We start from the raw sequence: 27,036 nt of genomic DNA on the forward strand, positions 1-27,036 counted from the left end.
ACAGACTTTCAGATTTTTGGACTAACTGCTTTAAATTTTTCTTTCCAGATTAAGCAGAATAGAAATTACTACTAGAAGATTCATTTTAGACCAGCCATTGTAATACTAGAGGATTATAACACATATCTAAACTTTTTAGTCTTATCTCAGGGAGCAAAGAATTGGAAATAATCCATTAAAACAGTCTCATATTGAATTCTGTATGACTCGAATTTGATACAGAAACATGTGGAAGTGTTTTCTCTTAGAGGCATACAGACAAGGCCTGTAATAAATATAATGAGGCCATGTAATAAATATAATGAGGCCATAGCCCAAAGAAGTTTTTTTTGTCATATTAAAAATTCTGGCTGTCTGGGGCAATGAAAGCATTGTTAATAAAATCTCACCTATTGTAAGGCAGTGAACAAGTCAGTGTACATGTCCTGGTTGTATGAGGCAGTAAAAGAGTAACAGTTAAATTGTGGTTCATGGGGATCTTGTCTGCAGGTGGGAAAAGAGTCTAGCAGAAAGTTTTGGTATGTAGGAATTGACTAGTAGGCCCTTCCTTGACACCTGTCCTGCATAGGTGGTCGAACAGCATCCTATAGACTTCAACAGGTTGCGCCACAGCTCCATAGAACTCAGACTTTGTGCATAACCACGATACGACCATAATCATACATAACTCTGTAGATATTGTTTCAAAATGCAGTGAACGCAGAATGAATGTTTCTCTTTTCTAGCTTGCCAATCTGGGTCCCAGTACTCCGGCTACAGCAATCAACAAGGTCGTGGACAATTCCCCAAACAAGGTAAAGATAAGGATAATTTTAGTTGGTTTTTCGCTGTCATCAGTGCTAATTAATTTCTCTATGCACAGATCAAAATCACTGTACTTAAAAGCTGCTTTATAAGGTGTGATTCATAGGACTGCATCTGGCATAAAATATGAAGAAAAACTGTGCAGGTTTCCAAAGTTCCAGAAATTCTTGGACAGTCAGTAAAATTAGGGCAGTTTTTCCCTTGTCTGTAAAAAACTTGAATAGGTTATTATAACTGTAATTATCATTTTTTACAGTTAAAAGTGTATGCAGCTAATTTATAGGTTGTAGACATGGATCGCTTATAGTCATAATGATTTATTATGGTTATCGAATGTCACTGTAAAAAATGTTGAGTGTCTGTGAATTCTTGCTAAGCTGTCCAGAAAAGAAAATCAAACTAGTGACCTTGATAATGTAGAGTATACAGTCTAACAGAGCAATTCTTTATAAAATGTGATGATTCACAAAGACAACTTACAGGGCCACAAAGAGTGCTCAGTAGGGATCTGCACACTGTGTGTCTCATTACAAGGTATCCATATCTCATAAGCAGGAGAACTGCATCATTTCAGAAAATTCCCTTATTTTCCTGGAACATGCTCTTCTCCAGAACTTGACACAGGAACCTTTATTTTAACTATTATGTATTCTGGTAGTTTTAGAATTTCTCAATGGGTGAGTGCATGAAAAAATAAAATATTTATCTTGCTTTTTGCCTTTGCACTGTGCTCCAATTGCTTTACACATATACAATTCTGAAAAATAGCAAACACATACATAGTAAAGTTAATTCCAAAACAATAAATATTCTGAAAGTCTTATCTTTAAACTGCAGGTAATTTATTCTGTTAACTTGTACCATGTATTGCTCTTTTGTATTGAACTGTCTATTGTAACTAAACCTTTATCTTTTTTTTTATATTTGAGTGGCTTTTTGTTTGCAAACAAGTGAGTGGGGGTCTACATCCTAAGACCCGCACCAATCCCAATTGAGAATGTTGCTCAGGTGACAGAAGCACACAGCTCCTTCCTGATCCCGCACACATTGCAGCAGATGGATTCAATACAACAGCTGGAGCTGTGCACCACACAAGCGGTTTTTTGAGAGATAGGTGGCGGTCTCACTAAACTGCTTTTAATTAAAAGGGCACTTTAATGGCACTCAGATATAAAAAAATGATAAAGTTTATCTTCTTTGAAATAAATGACTAACTGATATATGTTCCCTTCTCCATCAGATCCCTGCAACCCCTGCTGTCCACCTCCCTGCTGTCCACCTCCCTGCTGTCCACCTCCCTGCTGTCCACCTCCCTGCTGTCCTGATCCCTGCTGTCCTGATCCCTGCCAAGGTCAAGGGAATTTCTATTGCAATAAATGAACTAGTGACACCTGACTTTGTTCCTTGCATTGTTCCCCATCATTCCGCAAATGTATTATAAATTGTCGGAATCAAATGAGAATCCTGACCTTCGCCTTTGCTTGCTGTTTACTCATCTCTTCTCTTATCCAATAAAATAACACATGGCTTATAGTTTATGCATGCAAGTTCTTATGCATTAGAAATCTTTTATTACAGGGAATAAAAAATAGCAACCCATGGACAGATGAAGGATCCTTTCTAAGAAAAAAAGGCAGACATGTTTTCTGATCCTGAACAACACCTTTAACAAAAAAAACATTGAATATCAAATGCCTCTCATATGCAATGCAAAGCCTTTTAAGTGTAAATATACTTAAAGTAGACAACAGTAACATAAAGCTACGATGAATCACCAATAATAAAATTTAGTGTTGAGCATTCCGATACCGCAAGTATCGGGTATCGGCCGATATTTGCGGTATCGGAATTCCGATACCGAGTTCCGATATTTTTGTGATATCGGAAATCGGAATCGGAAGTTCCCAGTGTATGGTTCCCAGGGTCTGGAGGAGAGGAAACTCTCCTTCAGGCCCTGGAATCCATATTCATGTGTAAAATAAAGAATAAAAATAAAAAATAGGGATATACTCACCCTCTGACGCGCCCTGGTTGTAACCGCTGCAACCGGCAGCCTCGGTTCCTAAGAATGAGCGAGTGAAGGACCTGCGATGACGTCGCGGCTTGTGATTGGTCACATGAGCGGTCACATGAGCGGTCACGCGACCAATCACAAGCCGTGACGTCATCGAAGGTCCTTATTTCGGCATTCTTAGGAACGGAGGCACCGCTAAGAGCAGGGGCCGCCGGAGGGGTGAGTATATCAATATTTTTTATTTTTATTCTTTATTTTATACATGAATATGGATCCCAGGGCCTGAAGGAGAGTTTCTTCTCCTTCAGACCCTGGGAACCATTCCGATATTTTTTGTCCCATAGATATGCATTGGTATCGGGTATCGGTATCGGCGAGATCTGATATTTTGCCGGTATCGGCCGATCCAATCCGATACCGATACCTTTGCATATCGGAAGGTATCGCTCAACACTAATAATAATCTTTATACAGAGCACTGTATAATTCAGTAGATGCACCTACCGAACTCTATAGGTAACAGAACACAATTCAAACAATTAGAGGGAAAGAGGTGACACAAAAAGATAAAAATTATAAAGAGATCAGTGTCCAATCTCAGGTGATGAATTTCAAAGAAATGATTTGCATTCCTTCATCAAAATACAAAGCTCTGATCTATAATAGGTCATTATCAAGTATACAAAAAAATCACAAAGGGCTGGCTTTTACAGTGTGGAGACCAAGTCTGCACCAATCACGACAAAGGCCAAACCCACTCATATTAAATACATTATTTATACAATTTTGGTGCATTTCTCTTTGGTGGTTCATTATTGGCCCCCTGGAAGGTGTTATCTGCATATTCATGGTCGACCTACAGGTGGTTGGATTCTAGTATCCATGAGTATAGGGATGCCATGATTTGACTGCCTGAACACCGATGTAAATAGAGAATATATTACATTATAGAGGTGCCTTATTTCCATCTATTTAATATATAAAGTATTATTCAAATTAGGGTATGTATACTTTTAATGAATGTTTGTATAAATAATGTATTTAATATGAGTGGGTTTGGCTGTTGTGGTGATTGGTGCAGACTTGGTCTCCACATTATCTAAGCCAGCCCTTTTTGATTTTTTGTATACTTGATAAAGACTAATGATGAGTAGTGATGAGCGAACGTGCTCGCCATTATTCGTTGCTCGCCGGAGTATCACGGTACTCGGTGTACTCAGCAAGCACCGAGCATATCCGGGATTATTCAGTGGGAGCTCGGGTCTCCGCCCTGCAATTTTGATGCTCTTTAGAGCGCCAATGAACATGCAGGGATTGTCTGCCATGCACTGTAATACCGCAGCCATCTTTGTTGTGGTATTAGAGTGATTGGCTGGCCGCACAGTGTCATCAGGTCTATAAGAGACTGGATGCCGTCCTGCTTGGTGCATTCAGCTCTGGACTCAGCTAGTGTAGGGAGAGCTGCTGCCTGGAAAGGGTCAGATTTGTTCTTTTATTACTTAGTGTTGGTCTACCATCACAGAATCCACAAATCCAGATGAACCAACAGTCCTTTTTAGGGCTAATTAGGGAGTATATTGATTGCAGTGCTAGGATGGCAGGGGAGTCTATGTGCGCATATCCACATCACTGCAAGGTATGCAGGCACTGTATGTGAGTATATAGATCTCACTGCATACATCAAGAGGGTTCATTACTGTCTGCTGCTTCCTATTTTATATACATCTAGCTGCAAGTGTCTGTGGCTAGGATTAATATTTTATGGCACCTGAATCCTGCTAATTATATTACAAAGCAATCCAGAGCCCCCTTTTTTGTCTACATTTATTTGCTTGATCACACTGCAGAAAACAGCCAATCATTTTAATACAACGATATGAAAGTCTAGCAATGTAAAACAGCTTTTTTGTTCTAAGCATCTGATGTGAGTGTGCAGAAAATTCTGGCCTTTTTTTTGGCGCTGTAGTATTTTTTGGAGTGTCTTACAACATTTTTGGAGGCCATTTTGCTGACCAAAAAATCTTTATCTGGTCAAAAAAAATATTTAGCTACAGTTCTTATATTTATCAGTGTGTTTTGTACGTCACATGCATTGCATATCATTGCGCTAAATATTTTACAATTTTAGTACTCCAACATTTTTTTGAGTGTCATAGCCTACTTATTGACACAATTTTGGTGGGCCCAAAAAAATCAAGGCCACAATTTGATCAGTCTGTTATCTATGTCAGGCGCACTGTGTATCTGTGATGTCAAAATCCACGCTTTGCAGGCATGCATTGCATTGTTTTGTCTGCTAGCCTTGGTCTACTCATTATCTAGTGGTTTAAAATAAAAAAAAGGCCACACATTTAAACGGTCTGTTTTCTCCGTCAGACATCTGGTGTATCTGTGGTGTCCAAATCCTTGCTTTGTAGGCATACGTTATTATTATTATTATTATTATTATTATTATTAATTTATATAGCACCATTAATTCCATGGTGCTGTCATTGTGAAAAGGGGTTACATACAGGGTTATAGATATCATTAACAGTAAACAAATTTACAGTGACAGAATGGTACAGAGGGGAGAGGACCCTGTCCTTGCGGATTTACATTCTTCAGGATTATGGGGAAGAGACAGGAGGTCGATGTGCTGTATCACTGGTGGTTGTGAGGCGGCAGCTCGGGTGGTTGATCAGGCGGCAGCTCTGGCTGTGGCGATGCGGCAGCTCGGTTGGCTGGTGATGTGGCGGCAGCTTGGGTGGTTGGTGATGTGGCAGCTCTGGTGGTTGGTGAGGCGACAGAATGGTTATTGCATGCTGCAGGCTTTCCTGAAGAGATGGGTTTTCAGGTTCTGTCTGAAGGATCCGAGGGTGGTGGATAATCGGACGTGTTGAAGCGTAGAATTCCAGAGGATGGGGGATATTCGGGAGAAATCTTGGAGGTGGTTGTGTGAGGAACGAATAAGTGTAGAGGAGAGTAGGAGGTCTTGGGAGGATCGAAGATTACGTGAGAGAAGATAGTGGGAGATTAGTTCAGAGATATAGGGAGGGGACAGGTTTTGGATGGCTTTGTAGATCAGTGTTAGTAGTTTGAACTGGATTCGTTGGGGAATTGGGAGACAGTGGAGGGATTTGCAGAGGGGTGAAGTGGGGGAGTAGCGAGGAGAGAGGTGGATTAGTTGAGCAGCAGAGTTGAGGACAGACTGGAGTGGTGCAAGGGAGTTAGCGGGGAGGCCACATAGGAGGGTTTTGCAGTAATCAAGGCAGGAGATGATGAGGGCATGCACAAGAGTTTAAGTAGATTGTGGGCTGAGGAAGGGACGGATTCTGGCAATATTTTTGAGTTGGGGCAACAGGAGGTGGCAAGAGTTTGGACATGTGGTTTGAAGGTCAGGGTAGAATCGAGAGTTACCCCGAGGCAGCGGATTTCAGGTGCGGGAGAGAGCGTGATGCCATTTACCATAATAGATAGATCAGGTAGGGGGGATATGCGAGATGGGGGAAAGATGATGAGTTCGGTTTTGTCTACATTGAGTTTCAGGAAGCGAGATTTGAAGAAGGTGGATATGTCTGACAGACACTCGGGGATTCTGGACAGAAGAGAGGCGACATCTAAGCCAGAGAGGTAGATCTGAGAGTCATCTGCATATAGGTGGTACTGGAAGCCATGGGACTTTATGAGTTGTCCTAGGTCAAGGGTATAGATGGAAAAAAGTAGAGGCCCTAGGACAGAGCCTTGAGGGACTCCAACAGAGAGGGGGTGGGGTGAGGAGGTAGTGTGGGAGTGAGAAACGCTAAATGTGCGGTTGGAAAGGTATGAGGCAATCCAGGACAGGGCAAGGCCTTTGATGCCGAGGGAAGAAAGAATCTGTAGCAGTAGGTAGTGGTCGACTGTGTCATTGCATGTTTTTCCTGAGGGCCTTGGTCTACTCAGTATTTAGTGTTTTAATTTAAAAAAAAAAAAAATCAGATTTTAACTGTCTGTTATCTCTGACAAAAGCTCGCTGTACCTGTGGTCTCCAAATACTTGCTTTTCAGGCATACTGATCACATTTAAGTTTTCTCCACATTAATCCATTTGTATTGAACTTTTCAAATATTTCAGTAGTCCATTAAAAATGGGCAAGGCAAGGGGCAAAGGATGGGGAAGTGGACGTGATGCTGATGGTGCATGCAGAGGACGAGGCTGTGGCCAAGCTGGAAATGGGCCACAACAAAGACCCACATCTTCTCGCTCGACCTTCCTGTCCCAGTTTCTAGGGGACTGCAGCACACCACTATTGAAGCCAGAGCAGTGTGAAATGGTTGTTGGTTGGATAGTGGTTAATGCTTCCAGTCACTTAGCCACCACCACCACCATGTCTTACACACGGTAAAGTCTGAGTAGCTGTGAGTGTGGACCGAATATTAATCACCCTTATCCTCCCACCATGCCGAGTGCCTTGAGACAACTGATCCCACACTTGGACACCCTGAAGAGCTGTTCATTTTTCCCTTTAAAGATTCTGGACTCTCAGACTGTCAACTTGAAGTGGGGCCAGATGAGATTGCATGTAACGATGCCCAAAGATTTTTACAGGCACGGTCACATGAAGGCGATGGTGGGAAAGTGTTACAAGAGGTGGACAATGATGAGACATAATTGCCAGAAAGTCAGGAGGAGGAGCAGGGTGCAGATGTGGAAGATGAGGTGGTGGATGACATAGAGATTGACCCAACCTGGCAGGAGGACATGCAGAGCGAGGACAGCAGCACACATGGGGAAGGAGGCATATCACGCCAACTATCAGTTAGAAGCAGTGTGGTGACAACAGTCAGAAGACTAGCATCCATTCCCCGTAAAACCAACATGATGGAAGTTGCCATTCCAACTGTTAAACTTTCCCACGTCTGGTTATTTTTTAAAGACTCTGCCGATAACCCCAAACAGGCCATGCCTGCATCAGCAGGAGTAGCAAAACTACCAGCCTGACCACCACCTGTATGATTAGGCACATTGCATCAAAGCTCCAGACTTTGTGGGTCAAACCCCTGGCTCCAAGAACACTGTATGCAGGTGACAGTACTGCTTCTTTCACTATTTTGTATAGAAGCCAATCCCCAGTTCACCGTGCATGTGAAGATGCCTCGTGTCCTGCATCTGTTGTTGCGCACAGTCAACCAGCACCATCATCAAGCCCGTCCATGTCCTTATCCCAGCGGAGCGTTCAGTTGTCTATACCCCAGTCATTGGAACGCAAGAGGAAAATACCCAGTCAATGCCCCACAGGCCACAATCCTAAATTATAACATTTCTTGTCTGCTTGCGCTCAAAATGTTGCCTTTTAGACTCGTTGAGAGGGAAGCTTTCCACAACCAGCTGGCGGCGGACATCACAAGGAACTCAGTCCCAGTCACCACTATTTCTCCTGGTGTGCCGTACCGTCATTATACCAGCACGTGTCCCAAAACATTACCCATGCTCTCAACAATGCTGTTACTGGGAAAGTCCACCTAACCACGGACACGTGTGCATTGATGTTAAATCTCACTGACGGCACACTGGGTTAACATAGTGGAAGCCGGGACTCAGTCAGACCTTGGGATGGAACACTTTCTCCCCACGCCGAGGATTGTGGGCCCTACATCAATCAGGGTTGCCCCCACAGTCTACAGCTCCTGCACCTCCTCTCCTCTTCAGCCTCCATATATCACATATCACAAGAAGTGCAATGTATAGGAAGATGCTGAGGGAATACCTTGCAGATCGTACAAACATCCTCCAGGATTCCTCTGTGCCTTTTAACTATTCGGTATCCAAGCTTGACACGTAGCATGAACTGGCTCTCTACGCCTTCGAAGTCCTGGCCTGCCCTGTTACTAGCGTTCTGTCAGAGCGGGTTTTTAGTGCCACTGATGGAATTATGACAGATAAGCACATCTGCCTGTCAATAGTGTTGAGCGATACCTTTCGATATTTGAAAGTATCGGTATCGGATTGGATCGGCCGATATCCAAAAAATATCGGATATCGCAGATACCGATACCCAATACCAATACAAGTCAATGGGACACAAATATCGGAAGTGATCCTGGATGGTTCCCAGGGTCTGAAGGAGAGGAAATTCTCCTTCAGGCCCTGGGATCCATATTCATGTAAAAAATAAAGAATAAAAATAAAAAATATGGATATACTCACCCTCGGACGAGCCCTGGCGGTCACGGCTGCATGCGTCTGCCTCCGTTCCTAAGAATGCAGAGTGAAGGACCTTCGATGACGTCGCGGCTTGTGATTGGTCGCGTGACCACTCATGTGACCGCTCACGCGACCAATCACAAGCCGCGACGTCATCGCAGGTCCTACACTCACTGCATTCTTAGGAACGGAGGCTGCCGGTTGCACCGCTGAGGTCCAGGGTCTGTCGGAGGGGTGAGTATATCCATATTTTTTATTTTTATTCTTTATTTTTTACATGAATATGGATCCCAGGGCCTGAAGGAGAGTCTCCTCTCCTCCAGACCCTGGGAACCATACGCACCGCACATGCCTGGGAACTTATAGGAACTTCCGATTCCAATTTCCGATATCACAAAAATATCGGAACTCAGTATCGGAATTCCGATACAGCGAATATCGGCCGATACCCGATATTTGCTATATATATATATATATATCGGAATGCTCAACACTACCTGTCAACTGAAAATGCTAACAGGCTGACTCTAATAAAAATGACCAAGGCCTGGATTGGTCAAGACTTCTGCACACCACCAATTGAAAGCAGCAAAATATATAACCTCAAATACATTGTCTTTTTTGTGGAGGTGTATTCTCATGCACCTCTTCAAACCCCACATGGGTATGCGCTTCCTGATTTGGTCTGTTTGGTGTTATCCTCCTCCTTATCCTCATATTCCACAGTCATACAAACACCAGGGTGAACGTATTCTGTAATGCAAAAGTCACTCGTTTTTTTGTGCAAGGGTCTTTTTATAATGCTCATTAAGAATTTTAAACCAAAAAAAATTCTTACTCCTCCAGGACAAATGTTTGTCAGCTCAATGTGATGTGGTCCCTAAAAAAATGTTTTTGTAAATTTTGTTGTAAAAATGAGAAATTGCTGGATAACTTTTAACCTTTCTAACTTCTCATAAAAAAAGTTTACAAAAAATTGTATTGATGTAAAGTACACATGTGGGACATATTATTTAATAACTATTTTGTGCGACATAACTCATTTCCTTTTTTTTCACAAATAAACTCTGACATATGGAAGAAATTTTACCACTATCATGAAGTACAATATGTGTTAGGGATCGAGTTCCCGCCTCTGCACAGGGCGAATCTCAAACCATCTCCGCTGCAGTCTCCTATTCTTTTCGAGCCACAATGGAGCCTGCTCAGCGGAGACGTCGGTCCCAGCGTCTGGCGCAGCCTGATATGGTGCCGATGGTTACTGCTGCCTTTCCATGCTCAGCCATTGTAGCCAGTACTGGTCAACGGCGAGCAGACGTCTCTGGGACGTAGTCCTGCTTTTCCCCTTCTGAGCATGCCCAGGGTTAGACCTCTCATTGGAGGTCGGGGGTCACATGCTCAGGTACTGCAGCAGCTCCCATTGGTCCTCTAGGAAGGTCCTGAAGTGGCTCAGGTACTGCAGCAGCTCCCATTGGTCCTCTAGGAAGATTCTGAAGTTGCTGCAGCTATAAAAGGTTTGCATGGCCGCACGGTCATGCGCTAGTATCAACTAAGTTACGTATTCAGCGCCAGTGTGGTCATATGTATGTGGTTTCAGGGTTCAGCTGAAATAAGCCCCTAGAATACTGGCACCTCCGGTGAGGAGTTTTATGTGAGAGGATTCAGGGCCCGGCTGAAATAAGCCCCTAGAATACCGGCATCTCCGGTTAGGAGTTTTGTGTGTGCTATTCTGACTGCATGACCACTGTTCGCTCTATTTGGTAGCTGTGCTCCTCTGTGAGGTTAACAGGGCACAGCATTCTCTTGTCTTAAGTGACTCTGTGAAGTAACATAGTTCACTTATACTGCCATATAGTACCGTCAGTTACTAGCAGCGGGTTTTACTCCTGTATAGTGGACCCCAGGTTGCGAACGCACCTTTTACTTTATAAATATATATTTGGTGCGTTCCGCTAAACCCTAACAATATGTAATGAAAAAACAGTCTTTTTTGTCTTGATTATTAAGGTCAAAATGGGCCGGGTCATTAACCAACTGTTAACCAACAGTCTATACAGAAGGAATTGTTACTAAACAGTATAAAAAAGACACATGGCAGTATGCCCAATGTTATATATTTCTTTAGCTTCATGAACACAGACTTTATGATTTCTTAATTTCTGTCTAAAGTGCATTGTTATTGTTTTTATATATATACTTTAACATTGTTCAGGGTATTGGAATGCTACAATATCATATCATATGCAGCAACCCAATGGCTCATTATTATTAAATGATTCATTTGAGAATATTTATATGAGCTGTGCAGAGTCATGATTGGAATAATTTTGAACTTATCTATTCTTATTAGGTATGTAGCCAAGTATTTATTGACTTACTTATTTTGTTTTGCTTATATAAAGTTAAAATATTATGTACAGCGGTTGTGATAACTCACATTAGTTTATGATCCCAACGTGGATCAAAACTATCTCCATCTCATACATTTACATACTTTAGATGAGCATTTTTTTACAATTCAAATCCACCAAATTTGATTTACTGCAAATCAATTCGCCGTGAATTACAATTACTATAGTTGCTCTGAAAAGAGGTCCCTTAGGAATGTATATAACTCACTTTAAGCTCTTTGACTGACACACAACTTCAGTAATGTCACAGTGGCCTCAACATATGTTACTATAGATAAACAGATGGTAACCATTTTTCACAGCTGCATACCTCCCAAGTAACTCAGATTGAGCAGAATAGTCCTCAATCTGGGTAGCTGTCCCACTGTCTTTGAAGGTGAGAAATATGTCCTGACTTCAACATTATCGGTGTCTTCTTAGTGCAAATGCAGTTGAATACAATGGCGGAAGAGAGAGCCATCGGAGCCCTACTCAATCATTCAGTGTGGGTAAAGACTGAAAGACATGAAAGTATCTTGAGGTCATGTGACATGCTTCGGTTAGTTGACAGATGGCACAGACCAGCTCAAAAAAGAATCATGACATAGAGGCATAATGTATGCTTGATTGCAGGTATTATAATATGTGAGGTGTGGGGATCTCTGGGGGCACCATGCGATGTGGGGAGCTCTGAGGGTAACACACTGTATAGTAAGAGGATCTGGGGGAATCAAACCAGGTTGTGAGCTACGGTGGGATGTACTCTGGGTGGCTTTGGATGCATCATACTGTGTGGTGAACACTAAGGACACCATAAATTGTGGAGGGTTTGGTGAGGACATCATACTGTGTGTGAAAGCATGATATACTGTGGGTGGCTGTGAGGGCATCAGGTTGAATCAAGGCAGCTTTGATGGCATCATATCGTCTGAGAGGAGATGAATGGTAATCATATTAGGTGAGGGGCATCAAACTGTATATGGTGTGATTGTGAGGAGCATCATACATTGTAGGTGGCTATGGGGGCAGCATACTGGGTGTCTGGAGGATGATGGAAAAATCATACTGTGTAGAGGGGAATGTACTGTGGGGCATCATACTGTATAGTGCACTGTGGGGGCATTATACTATGGTCTTTGGGGCATAACGGGCAAGAAAAGGTATCATACAGTGTGTGAATATTAATAAGCTTCACTAGGGGAAATAGTGTGTGTGCATATAAGGGACTGAGCAAGCTTACAGAAGTAGCTTAGCATAATTTTAAAATTGGCATGGTGTACTATGCACACCACAGTTTTTATCCCTCTTTCTTACCTTTCAAAGTTAGAAGATGTGCTGTTTTGATGTCATACACTATCTGTAGAATTTGTCCACTGTTTCTCTCCCTATTTGTGTTACTAAGCTGAGAGATGTGATAGTTTACTTTATCCAGATTCACCTTGAAATGGCTCATGCATTCCCTGTCTCAGCTTTTATACAGGCTATTAAAGTTTCTGCTTATAAAGAGTTCTATACCATGTGATGTAATAGCTGTAAGGCATTATGGGTGAGCTTGTTAGACTGCGTCCAGGGTCATGTGAGCCTGCTCTGGTTGATACAATTTTCTTCATTGTGTAAAATGATGGTGTTTTGTTTTTTATTGGCAATTTATGCGAAAACAAATTGCTTTAATTAGTCGCGTCCAGAATTTTCAACAATTTAATATCCCGGTCAGACGCCTCTCAATCAGCCAAAGCAGATCTCCACTTTGGCAGTACCCCAAAACACAGTATCTGCAAATTGAGATTCTGATTTGGCTTTTATCCTAAGTCATGTGACAAGGCTCGTTAAAGGGTCGATATTGGCTATTAGGATTGCTACTTCCAATAGTTGGCATTGCTAAAGGAGCTGGCTGCTCACAAAGTGCTGTATCCAAACATATTAATGGGAAGTTGAGTGGAAGGAACAAAAGTGTGGTAGAAAAAGGTGTGCAAGCAACCGGGATAACCGCAGCCTTGAAAAAATTGTTAAGAAAAGGCCACTTTTAATGTGGGGGGCTTCACAAGAAGTGGACTGCTGCTGTAGTCATTGCTTCAAGAGCCAACACACACAGGACATGGGCTACAAGTGTCACATTCCATGTGTCAAGCCGCTTATGACCATTAGACAACACCAGAAACATCTTACCTGGGACAAGGAGAAAAAGAACTGGACTGTTGCTCAGAGGTCCAACGTGTTGTTTTCAGATGAACGTAAATTTTGCATTTCATTTGGAAATCAAGGTTCCAGAGGTTGGCCAATTTTTACAATTCTGATCACTGTCAATTTCTGAGGTTAAAGCTCTGGAACGCTTCAACAGATCCCACTGTGTTAGGGCTAGCCGAATGCACCAAATAATTATAAGGATGGTATAAGGTGGGTTCACAGCCCGGGGTCCGCCATGCAGAGATGGAACCTGCTGCCGAGTAATGATGGACTATATGGTGGTAAAATATGGATACACACACGGGTTAGCCTCACCCGGTATGAAGGAAGCGTACCCTGTTGCTTCACAGGGCCGCTGTACCGCACAAAGAGCGCAAGCAAAGAGTCACAGAACTCTATCCCAAGACTCAGGGAAAGAGTTCCTCTAGACCTCTGGCGCTCATCACCACTACTGGGGTGTCAGAGATTAATAGAGCTAATTAGGGTTGAGCGAAACGGGTCGATCATTTTCAAAAGTCGCCGACTTTTGGCTAAGTCGGCGTCTCATGAAACCCGATCCGACCCCTGTGCTTGTCGGCCATGCGGTACGCGACTTTCGCGCCAAAGTCGCGTTTCAATCACGCGAAAAGCGCCATTTCTCAGCCAATGAAGGTGAACGCAGAGTGTGGGCAGCGTGATGACATAGATCCTGGTCCCCACCATCTTAGAGAAGGGCATTGCAGTGATTGGCTTGCTGTCTGCGGCGTCACAGGGGCTATAAAGGGGCGTTCCCGCCGACCGCCATCTTACTGCTGCTGATCTGAGCTTAGGGACAGGTTGCTGCCGCTTCGTCAGAAGCAGGGAGAGCGTTAGGCAGGGTCCACTAACCACCAAACCGCTTGTGCTGCAGCGATTTCCACTGTCCAACACCACCTTCGGTGTGCAGGGACTGTGGAAGCTATTTTTTTTTTTTTCCCCTCAGCGCTGTAGCTCATTGGGCTGCCCTAGAAGGCTCCGTGATAGCTGTATTGCTGTGTGTACGCCACTGTGGAAACCAACTGCTTTTTTCAAAGCACATATCCTCTTGTTCCTTCCTTTCTGCACAGCTATCTTTTTTGTTTGTCCACACTTTTTATTTAATTTGTGCATCAGTCCACTCCTATTGCTGCCTGCCATACCTGGCTTACATTACTGCAGGGAGATAGTAATTGTAGGACAGTTTTTTTTTTGTTTTTGTTTTTTTTGTGGGAGATTAAGATTGGCATTTCTGCTACAGTGCCATCCCTGTGTGTGCCATCTCTCACTGAGTGGGCCATAGAAAGCCTATTTATTTTTTCCGTGATTTGTGTTCTAAATTCTACCTCAACACAAAAACACTACATCAATCAGTGGGAGAAAAATATTGGCCTCAGTCAGGGCTTGTGTGCCACTGCTGTGTGTGCTATCTCTCATTCAGTGGGCTATAGAAAGCCTATTTTTTTTTTTTTTTTTTTTAATATTATTTGGTTTCTAAAGTCTCCCTGAAAAAAAAAAAAATACCTAAAAAAAAAAAACAGTGGGAGAGTAATATTGCCCTTTCAGCTTGTGTGCCAGTCTTGACTCCTGGGTGTGCCACCTCTCTCCCTCTCATTCAGTGGGCCATAGAAAGCCTATTTATTTTTTTTTTTAAATATTATTGGGTTTCTAAAGTCTCCCTTAAAAAAAAAAAAAAACATAAAAAAACAGTGGGAGAGTAATATTGCCCTTTCAGCTTGTGTGCCAGGCTTGACTCCTGGGTGTGCCACCTCTCTCCCTCTCATTCAGTGGGCCATAGAAAGCCTATTTATTTTTTTTTTTAAATATTATTGGGTTTCTAAAGTCTCCCTTAAAAAACAAAAAATACATAAAAAAACAGTGGGAGAGTAATATTGCCCTTTCAGCTTGTGTGCCAGGCTTGACTCCTGGGTGTGCCACCTCTCTCCCTCTCATTCAGTGGGCCATAGAAAGCCTATTTATTTTTTTAAAAAAATATTATTGGGTTTCTAAAGTCTCCCTTAAAAAAAAAAAAAAAACATAAAAAAACAGTGGGAGAGTAATATTGCCCTTTCAGCTTGTGTGCCAGGCTTGACTCCTGGGTGTGCCACCTCTCTCTCTCATTCAGTGGGCTATAGAAAGCCTATTTTTTTTTTTTTTTTTTTTTTTATATTATTTGGTTTCTAAAGTCTCCCTGAAATAAAAAAAAAACTTAAAAAAACAGTGGGAGAGTAATATTGCCCTTTCAGCTTGTGCGCCAGTCTTGACTCCTGGGTGTGCCACCTCTCTCTCTCTAATTGTGGGCCATAGAAAGCCTTTTTTTTTTTTTTTTTTTTTTAATATTATTTGGTTTCTAAAGTCTCCCTGAGAAAAAAAAATAAATAAATTAGGTGGGAGATTAATATTGACATTAGTGCTTGAGTGACAGTCCTGCGTGTGTGTCATCTCTGTGATTTTGTGCCACAGAAAACAGAGTGTGTAACATTGTGCCTGATTTTCCTTGTGGTCTCACCAACCTGTTAAGGGATATTGAAATCATACTGAAGTTATAGCTCACCGTGTAAGTTGTTTGACAGCAACAAATAAAGTTACTTTGGTTAAGATTTTAAAACAATGAGGAAGTCTGGTGCAAGAGGTCGTCGTGAGCGTTCATTGTCAGCTGGTAATGATGGTAGTGGTAGTGGAGCATCAGGTGGTCGTGGGGATAAAAATATTCCACCTAAGTCTGGAGCTGTGGAGCCAGTTTCGTCGTCAGGCTACACAAGGCCTCGAACGCTCTCTTTTCTGGGAGTAGGAAAACCGCTTTTAAAGGCGGAGCAGCAACAGCAAGTTTTGGCTTACATTGCAGACTCAGCCTCTAGCTCTTTTGCCTCCTCTTCCGAAACTGGTAAATGTAAAAGCAGCGCGTCGCTTGTGGATGTTCACGGTCAGGGACAAGTCGCTTCCTTGTCCTCCTCAGCAAAAACTACAACAAGAGAGAAGGATGCAGCAGGCGACACAACGGGTCACTCCATGGAGCTCTTTACACATACCGTCCCTGGCTTAGAAAGTGAAACATTTAACAGGCCATGCCCATTACAAGTATATTCTGACATGGAGTGCACTGATGCACAGCCACAGCCAGAGTACTATGCTGCTCCTTTGACTCAGACCACCACATTGCCCTCTCAGGGTACAGATCCACAATCAGACCCTGATGAGACTATGTTGCCCCGCCACGAACGCTATACCACCGACCGACACAGTGACACAGACGAAGTTGCACACGAGCTCGAAGAGGAGGTAATAGATGACCCAGTTATTGACCCCGATTGGCAGCCATTGGGGGAACAGGGTGCAGGCGGCAGTAGTTCAGAAGCGGAGGTGGAGGAGGGGCCGCAGCAGGCATCAACATCGCAACAGGTTCCATCTGCCGGGCCCGTATCTGGCCCAAAACGCGTGTCAAAGCCAAAACCTGTTGGAGCACAGCGTTGCCATCCGGTTAAAGCTCAGTTTGCAATCCCTGAAAAGGGATCCGAGTCTAGGAAGAGTGCAGTCTGGCATTTTTTTAAACAACATCCAACTGATCAGCGCAAAGTCATCTGTCAAAAATGTTCAACTAGCTTAAGCAGAGGTCAGAATCTGAAAAGTCTAAATACTAGTTGCATGCATAGACACTTAACCACCATGCATTTTCAAGCCTGGACTAACTACCAAACGTCCCTCAAGGTTGTAGCACCCTCGGCCAATGAAGCTAGTCAGCAACGCAACATCCCTTCCGTCACTGTAAGGCCACCATTTTCCGCACCACCGGCAGTATCTGTGCAGGTTTCTTTGCCAGCCAAAAGCAGTCAGGGTCAGGGAATCACCAGTTTTGTAGGAGGAAATATTGCATCTAGGGCACCGGCGGAAACAATACCGTCTCCAACCGTCTCTCAGTCTGCCATGTACACCGGCACACCCGAAAGTTCCACGATCTCCAGCTCTCCAGTCCAGCTCACCCTACATGAGACTCTGGTTAGAAAAAGGAAGTACTTATCCTCGCATCCGCGTACACAGTGTTTTAACGCCCACATAGCTAGACTAATCTCGTTAGAGATGATGCCCTACCGGTTAGTTGAAAGCGAAGCTTTCAAAGCCCTGATGGAGTACGCTGAACCACGATACGAGCTACCCAGTCGACACTTTTTTTCCAGAAAAGCCATCCCAGCCCTGCACCAGCATGTTAAACAGCGCATCGTCCATGCACTCAGGCAATCTGTGAGTACAAAGGTGCACCTGACTACAGATGCATGGACCAGTAGGCATGGCCAGGGACGTTATGTGTCCATCACGGCACACTGGGTGAATGTGGTGGATGCAGGGTCCACAGGCGACATCAATTTAGGGACAGTTGTGCCTAGCCCACGGTCTAGGAAACAGTTGGCTGTAGGCGTTCGCACCCCCTCCTCCTCCTCGTCCTCCTGCAGAAGCTACAGCTCTTCCACAGAACGCAGTCTGCCAACCACTCCATCGGCAGATGACACTGTTGCACACCAGTTGTCCCATTATGGGCCAGCTACTGCCAAGCGTCAGCAGGCTGTATTGGCTATGAAGTGCTTGGGCGACAACAGACACACCGCGGAAGTTCTGTCCGAGTTCTTGCAACAAGAAACGCAGTCGTGGCTGGGCACAGTAGATCTTGAGGCAGGCAAGGTAGTGAGTGATAACGGAAGGAATTTCATGGCTGCCATCTCCCTTTCCCAACTGAAACACATTCCTTGCCTGGCTCACACCTTAAACCTGGTGGTGCAGTGCTTATTGAAAACTTATCCTGGGTTCTCCGACCTGCTCCTCAAAGTGCGTGCACTTTGCTCACATATCCGACGTTCGCCTGTACACGCCAGCCGTATGCAGACCTATCAGCGGTCTTTGAACCTTCCCCAGCATCGCCTAATCATAGACGTTGCAACAAGGTGGAACTCAACACTGCACATGCTTCAGAGACTGTGCGAACAGAGGCGTGCTGTTATTTATTTGTGGGAGGATACACGGGCAGGCAGTAGGATGGCAGACATGGAGTTGTCAGGTGTGCAGTGGTCTAAGATACAAGACATGTGTCAAGTCCTTCAGTGTTTTGAGGAATGCACACGGCTGGTTAGTGCAGACAACGCCGTAATAAGCATGAGCATCCCCCTAATGCGTCTGCTGATGCAAAGTTTGACGCACATAAAGGAGCAGGCGTCTGCACCAGAGGAAGAGGAAAGCCTTGATGACAGTCAGCCATTGTCTGGTCAGGGCAGTGTACAGGACGAGGTAGCGGGCGAAGAGGAGGTGGAGGACGAGGAGGATGATGGGGATGAGTATATTTTTAATGCCGAACCTTTCCCGGGGGCACAGGAAATTGGTTGCGTGTCACGGCCGGGTTCTGGTTTTTTGAGGGACACAAGTGACGTAGATTTGCCTGCAACTGCCCCTCAACCAATCACAACCGGAGATTTGACAACTGGAACTTTGGCCCACATGGCGGATTATGCCTTACGTATCCTAAAAAGGGACACACGCATTACGAAAATGATGAACGATGACGATTACTGGTTGGCCTGCCTCCTTGATCCACGCTATAAAGGCAAATTGCAAAATATTATGCCACATGAGAACTTGGAACTAATATTAGCAACCAAACAATCAACTCTTGTTGACCGTTTGCTTCAGGCATTCACAGCACACAGCGCACGTGATCGTTCTCACACGAGCTCCAGGGGGCAGCAGACTAGGAGTGTTAGGGGTGCACACATCAGAAGTGGCGTTGGACAGAGGGGTTTTCTGACCAGGTTGTGGAGTGATTTTGCTATGACCGCAGACAGGACAGGTACTGCTGCATCAATTGAAAGTGACAGGAGACAACATTTGTCCAGTATGGTTACTAACTATTTTTCATCCCTTATCGATGTTCTCCCTCAACCGTCATTCCCATTTGATTACTGGGCCTCCAAATTAGACACCTGGCCAGAATTGGCAGAATATGCATTGCAGGAGCTTGCTTGCCCGGCAGCAAGTGTCCTATCAGAAAGAGTATTCAGTGCTGCAGGTTCAATATTAACCGAAAAAAGGACTCGTCTGGCTACCCAAAATGTTGACGATCTAACATTCATTAAAATGAACCACAACTGGATTTCGAAATCTTTTGCCCCACCTTGCCCGGCCGACACCTAGCTTTCCTATGAAAAGCTCTTGCCTGTGAATTACTTTTCTAATGTCTAATTTGCTGCAGCTGATTGTACAGCATACGACATGTTTACACCTCCCTAAATGGCAAAACTCCCCACACGGGGCCGTGGTATCGCGACTTGGCGCAAGCACCCGTGAGACTGCTGTTTGTCTGAAGAGGTGGGTGTGCTCGCTTTTGGTTGACGGCATTGCTACTGGGTCCCTCATAGTACAATGTAGTGTCTCTGGCGGTGGTGGTGCGCACCCAACGTCAGACACACCGTTGTAACATGAGGGGCCCTGGGGCGGTCCCGCCGGCCTCAAGAGAGTTCCCCCCTACCCCAGCTCAAAATGTGCTCTACCACGTGCAAAATTATGTCGCACAGCTCCACCAATCTTTAGTCTATTCGCTGACATCATTCAATGTCTGGCACTGACAATACAAATTTGTAGACATCTATGATGCAACTTAAAGTAGTCTGTGTCTGTGTCCTATATTGGCACCATTAAATAGTTACTGCCAAATTACTATGTCAGAAACTCAGTAGATGAGCCCACCCCTGTACCTAAGTATGCCACCTTTTTTTTTGTTTTGGTTGTTTTGCGAGACATTAACATCTATTTATATTTTGGGAGTACTGGGACAGACACTCCTTGCACTACTCCTCCACTCACCACCAAGCTGCCTGTGTATCCATGTAACCGCTGTAAAGCTGCCATGAGCCTATTGTTTGTTATTTTAGGCCTTTGATAGCCTGTCTGCGGTCCCTACTTTAAATACTCCTCCACTGACCACCAAGCTGCCTGCCCGTGTATCCATGTAACCGCTGTAAAACTGCCATAAGCCTATTGTTTGTTATTTTAGGCCTTTGATAGCCTGTCTGCGGACCCTACTTTAAATACTCCTCCACTGACCACCAAGCTGCCTGCCCGTGTATCCATGTAACCGCTGTAAAACTGCCATGAGCCTATTGTTTGTTATTTTAGGCCTTTGATAGCCTGTCTGCGGTCCCTACTTTAAATACTCCTCCACTCACCACCACCAAGCTGCCTGCCCATGTATCCATGTAACCGCTGTAAAACTGCCATAAGCCTATTGTTTGTTATTTTAGGCCTTTGATAGCCTGTCTGCGGTCCCTACTTTAAATACTCCTCCACTGACCACCAAGCTGCCTGCCCGTGTATCCATGTAACCGCTGTAAAACTGCCATGAGCCTATTGTTTGTTATTTTAGGCCTTTGATAGCCTGTCTGCGGTCCCTACTTTAAATACTCCTCCACTGACCACCAAGCTGCCTGCCCGTGTATCCATGTAACCGCTGTAAAACTGCCATGAGCCTATTGTTTGTTATTTTAGGCCTTTGATAGCCTGTCTGCGGTCCCTACTTTAAATACTCCTCCACTGACCACCAAGCTGCCTGCCCGTGTATCCATGTAACCGCTGTAAAACTGCCATGAGCCTATTGTTTGTTATTTTAGGCCTTTGATAGCCTGTCTGCGGTCCCTACTTTAAATACTCCTCCACTCACCACCACCAAGCTGCCTGCCCATGTATCCATGTAACCGCTGTAAAACTGCCATAAGCCTATTGTTTGTTATTTTAGGCCTTTGATAGCCTGTCTGCGGTCCCTACTTTAAATACTCCTCCACTGACCACCAAGCTGCCTGCCCGTGTATCCATGTAACCGCTGTAAAACTGCCATGAGCCTATTGTTTGTTATTTTAGGCCTTTGAAGCCTGTCTGCGGTCCCTCCTTCCACTAGTCCTCCACTGACCAGACCACTGCTGCCCGTGTACCCCTGGAACCAATTATAAAGTGCCTACAGCCAGCCCATTTTCTTATGTTAGGCCTTTGAAGCCTGTCTGCGGTCCCTACTTTAAATACTCCTCCACTGACCACCAAGCTGCCTGCCCGTGTATCCATGTAACCGCTGTAAAACTGCCATGAGCCTATTGTTTGTTATTTTAGGCCTTTGAAGCCTGTCTGCGGTCCCTCCTTCCACTAGTCCTCCACTGACCAGACCACTGCTGCCCGTGTACCCCTGGAACCAATTATAAAGTGCCTACAGCCAGCCCATTTTCTTATGTTAGGCCTTTGAAGCCTGTCTGCGGTCCCTACTTTAAATACTCCTCCACTGACCACCAAGCTGCCTGCCCGTGTATCCATGTAACCGCTGTAAAACTGCCATGAGCCTATTGTTTGTTATGTTAGGCCTTTGATAGCCTGTCTGCGGTCCCTACTTTAAATACTCCTCCACTCACCACCAAGCTGCCTGCCCGTCTATCCATGTAACCGCTGTAAAACTGCAATGAGCCTATTGTTTGTTATTTTAGGCCTTTGATAGCCTGTCTGCGGCCCCTACTTGCAATACTCCTCCACTGACCACAATGCTGCCTGGAGTGCCTGCCTGTGTATCCATGTAACCGATGTAAAACTGCCATGACTGCCTACTGTTTGTTATTTTAGGCCTTTGATAGCCTGTCTGCAGCCCCTACTTGCAATACTCCTCCACTGACCACACCAATGCTGCCCGTGTACCCCTGGAACCTATTTAAAAGTTCATAGAGCCTAGTTATATATTTTATTTACTATTAATAAGGCCATGATGGACTACGCTGTACCACGCTACAAGCTAACCAGTCGACACTTCTTTTGCGAGAAAAGCCATCCCAACCCTCCACCAGCATGTAGAAGACCGCATTGTCCATGCACTCTGGCAATCTGTGAGTACAAAGGTGCACCTGACAACAGACGCATGGACCTGTAGGCATGGCCACGGAAGATTACGTGTCCATTACGGCGCAATGGGTTAATGTGGTGGATGCATGGTCCACAGGGGACAGCCTACTAAGTCTGTCTGCAGTCCCTAATTCAAATTGTCCTCCACTGTCTAAATCGGAGCTTCCACCTTCTGGCTTTCGGCCTATAGTATCAGAAATTAAACTGCATTTGGCCTTCAACTTTGGTTAGGGCCTACTAATGGCTTCTGCCCCTCCCTGGTGTTTCCCTCAACTAAATAAAGCTGAGCTTCAACCTTCTGCTCCAAATTACCATTTTAAAAAATGCAATAGGCTTTTCCGGCCTACTAAAGGTGTCTGTCTGTGTGCCCCTGCCTGGTGTTGTCCTCAACTAAATAAAGCTGAGCTTCAACCTTCTGCTCCAAATTACCATTTTAAAAAATGCAATAGGCTTTTCCGGCCTACTAAAGGTGTCTGTCTGTGTGCCCCTGCCTGGTGTTGTCCTCAACTAAATAAAGCTGAGCTTCAACCTTCCGGCTCTCATTAAGTGGTTTTAAAAAAAAAAAATGGTGGTTAGGGCCTACTAACGGCTTCTGCCCCTCCCTGGTGTTGCCCTCAACTAAATAAAGCTGAGCTTCAACCTTCTGCTCCAAATTACCATTTTAAAAAATGCAATAGGCTTTTCCGGCCTACTAAAGGTGTCTGTCTGTGTGCCCCTGCCTGGTGTTGCCCTCAACTAAATAAAGCTGAGCTTCAACCTTCTGCTCCAAATTACCATTTTAAAAAATGCAATAGGCTTTTCCGGCCTACTAAAGGTGTCTGCCCCTCCCTGGTGTTGTCCTCAACTGAACAAAGCTGAGCTTCCACATTCTGGCTTTCGCCCTATACTATCAGATATTAAACTGCATTTGGCCTACTAGTGTGGTTAGGCCCTTGAAACAGTGTCTGCTGCTCTTGGGTTTGCTACTCCACTGAACAAAGCAATGCCGCCTGTTTAGTCCTGTTACCAATTTTGAACTGCATGTAGCCTTCTTTATTCTTTGGCCCTATATCTGTTTCCTCCTCATCCTGCCCATTGCCCAGCCACTGCTAAATGAGTCTGCTGGTACATTGACCTAGACCACTACATTCCCCTTGTACTCTACACAGCCAGAATCTGTCCCTGCTGAAAGTAAGGTTCCCCTTCCCGCATGTTATACCACCTTACACAGGGACAAAGAGGAAGGTGCAGATGAAAGTGCAGGTTCCTTCATCAGGTGGGGGGGCATACTCGTTGGCGACGTCACTGGCACAGGGCCCCTCAGAGTACGCAAAAGTGTCGCTGCTGGTGGGAGACGCCCCCGCCATGCAAACACACCGCCGTACTTTGAGGGGCCCTGTGCCAGTGGCAATGCGAACGAGTGGGCCCCCCCCTGCTTGCTCAGGATCACAGCACTTGCAACTTTTAAATACTTACCTTTCCCTGCAACACCGCCGTGACGTAGTCCGCATTTCCTGGGCCCACGAAAAACTTGAGCCAGCCCTACTCCCCCCACAACTTTCCCCCAATTCCCTATGCCCAACTATTATTATACAGTTAATTAAGATTGGCAAGCTTCAGAAACAAGAATGGATGTTTTTGGCATTAAAATGGGCACTGTAGGTGTTTTCCTGGCCTCCACTCACTGCCGACTATGCTTCCCCATTGACTTGCATTGGGTTTCGTGTTTCGGTCGATCCCCGACTTTTAGCGATAATCGGCCGACTGCACTCGACTCGACTCTGGACAAAATCGGGTTTCCCAAAACCCTACTCGATCTTAAAAAAATGAAAGTCGCTCAACCCTAGAGCTAATAATTTACTGCACAAGAGTGTGTGCAGTGCCGCTCTGGCGGATTCCACTAACCACCCAGACTTGGGCCAGGAAACGCTCTATTAGCGCACGGCGCCGCACTGGCCGTCACTGCTATCAGATGCTCTATCGTGTGCTAGCTGTGCGTGATACCACTGTCAGGCGGTAGATAGCTTCCACCATTCGCAAACAGTCAACAATACTAGGGATGGGAATGATTTGGAGCTTTCATCCATCGACAGGCATACATCCACACACACAAATTAAAAAGTTTATACTAAAGCATGGCGTGTAGCCATGCGAAACTTTTATAGCGGAAGCTCTCCGGGACCTTCCTAGTGGTCCAATAGTAGCTGCTACAGGACCTGAGCATATGACCCCTGACCTCCAATGAGAGGTCGTCTCTTGGGCATGCTCAGAAGACGAAAAGCAAGATGCCTGCTCACTGCTGATCAGTACTTTTTACAATGGCTGAGCCTGGAAGAACAGCAGCAACCAACTGCAAAGTATCAGCTTAATCCAGATGCTGGGACCAATGTCTATGCTGAGCAGGCTCCACTGCAGCTGGAGGAGAATGGGAGACCACAGCGGAGATGGTTCGAGATTCCTCTTGTGCAGTGGTGGGAACTCGACACCTAACACACTGATTTTGAGACTGTTTTTTCTGGACATACTGTACTTCATGCCAGTGGAAACATTTCTTTGATTTGACTGCATTTACTTATGCAAAAAATGGAAATTTAGCAAAAATTTTGAAAGTTTTGCAATTTTCAAACTTTTAATTTTTGTGCCCTTAAATCAGAGAGTCCTACCACACAAAATTGTTAATAAATAACATTTCCCACATGTCTACTTTACATCAGCACAATTTTGGAAACATAATTTTTTTTTGCTAGGATGTTATATACAGTTAGGTCCATATATATTTGGACAAAGACAACATTTTTCTAATTTTGGTTATAGACATTACCACAATGAATTTTAAACAAAACAATTCAGATGCAGTTGAAGTTCAGACTTTCAGCTTTCATTTGAGGGTATCCACATTAAAATTGGATGAAGGGTTTAGGAGTTTCACCTCCTTAACATGTGCCACCCTGTTTTTAAAGGGACCAAAAGTAATTGGACAATTGACTCCAAGGCTATTTCATGGACAGGTGTGGGCAATCTCTTCGTTATGTCATTCTCAATTAAGCAGATAAAAGGCCTGGAGTTGATTTGAGATGTGGTGCTTGCATTTGGAAGGTTTTGCTTTGAAGTAAACATGCCGTCAAAGGAGCTCTCCATGAAGGTGAAACAAGCCATCCTTAAGCTGTGAAAACAGAAAAAACCCATTCTTTGGACAGATGAAACCAAGATCAACCTCTACCAGAATGATGGAAAGAGAAAAGTATGGCGAAGGCGTGGTACAGCTCATGATCCAAAGCATACCACATCATCTGTAAAACACGGCGGAGGCAGTGTGATGGCTTGGGCATGCATGGCTGCGAGTGGCACTGGGTCACTAGTGTTTATTGATGATGTGACACAGGACAGAAACAGCCGAATGAATTCTAAGGTATTCAGAGCCATACTGTGAGCTCAGATCCAGCCAGATGCAGCCAAATGGATTGGTCGTCGTTTCATACTACAGATGGACAATGACCCAAAAAGCAACCCAGGAGTTTATTAAAGCAAAGAAGTGGAATATTCTTAAATGGCCAAGTCAGTCACCTGATCTCAACCCAATTGAGCATGCATTTCACTTGTTAAAGACTAAACTTCAGACAGAAATGCCCCCAAACAAACAGCAACTGAAAACCACTGCAGTGAAGGCCTGGCAGAGCATCAAAAAGGAGGAAACACAGCGTCTGGTGATGTCCATGAGTTCAAGACTTCAGGCAGTAATTGCCAACAAAGGGTTTTCAAGCAAGTACTAGAAATGAACATTTTATTTACAATTATTTAATCTGTCCAATTACTTTTGGTCCCTTTAAAAACAGGGTGGCACATGTTAAGGAGCTGAAACTCCTAAACCCTTCATCCAATTTTAATGTGGATACCCTCAAATGAAAGCTGAAAGTCTGAACTTCAACTGCATCTGAATTGTTTTGTTTAAAATTCATTGTGGTAATGTCTATAACCAAAATTAGAAAAATGTTGTCTCTGTCCAAATATATATGGACCTAACTGTATATATGTCAATATAACAGAAAATGCCCAAAAGTGACAACATACTAAAAACTGCACCCCTCAAGGTGTGCAAAACCACATTTAAGAGGTTTATTAACCCTTCAGGTTCTTCACAAGAACTAAATCAATGTGGAAGGAAAACATAATAATAACAATCTTTATTTATATAGCGCCAACATATTCCGCAGCACTTTACAATTAAGCTGGGACATATACAGACAAATTCAATACAAGTTAAGACAATTTAAACAGTGACATTTGGAGTGAGGTCCCTGCTCGCAAGCTTTCAATCTACAAGGAAATGGGGGGACACAATAGGTGAAAAGTGCTTGTTATTTCAGGTCTGGCAATTATAATAAATAGGGATTTTCATATAAAGCTGCATGATCCGGTCATCAGCCTGTGTGTTTAAGTGCAATAGTCAAGTATCAAGTGCAGTTATCATGTGCATGGAGGGTGTGGAGACAGATGAATAGTAGGGTGCAGATTTAGAATAATATTTGGAAAGAGGGAACAGGGCAAAGTTAGTTTACTGAGTAGTTGATGTGGTAGGCTTGTTTGAAGAGATGGGTTTTTAGAGCG

General features: G+C 44.2%; 1 protein-coding gene across 3 annotated transcripts in view; it reads left to right on the forward strand.

Annotated features, from left to right (window-relative positions):
• The window catches only part of LOC143768536 (uncharacterized), a 106,571-nt gene that overhangs the window by 44,498 nt on the left and 35,037 nt on the right, over positions 1 to 27,036 (forward strand). For all 3 annotated transcript variants that reach the window (XR_013213931.1, XR_013213930.1, XM_077257184.1), the window contains exon 2: positions 726 to 794. Coding sequence is in view for 1 of the 3 variants with exons in the window: in XM_077257184.1 (XP_077113299.1) it covers positions 726 to 794 (69 nt within the window). In the remaining 2 variants the exon portion in view is untranslated. The remainder of the gene's footprint in view (positions 1 to 725; positions 795 to 27,036) is intronic.

The sequence above is a fragment of the Ranitomeya variabilis genome, chromosome 4, assembly GCF_051348905.1.
Source record: "Ranitomeya variabilis isolate aRanVar5 chromosome 4, aRanVar5.hap1, whole genome shotgun sequence".
NCBI lineage: Eukaryota > Metazoa > Chordata > Amphibia > Anura > Dendrobatidae > Ranitomeya > Ranitomeya variabilis.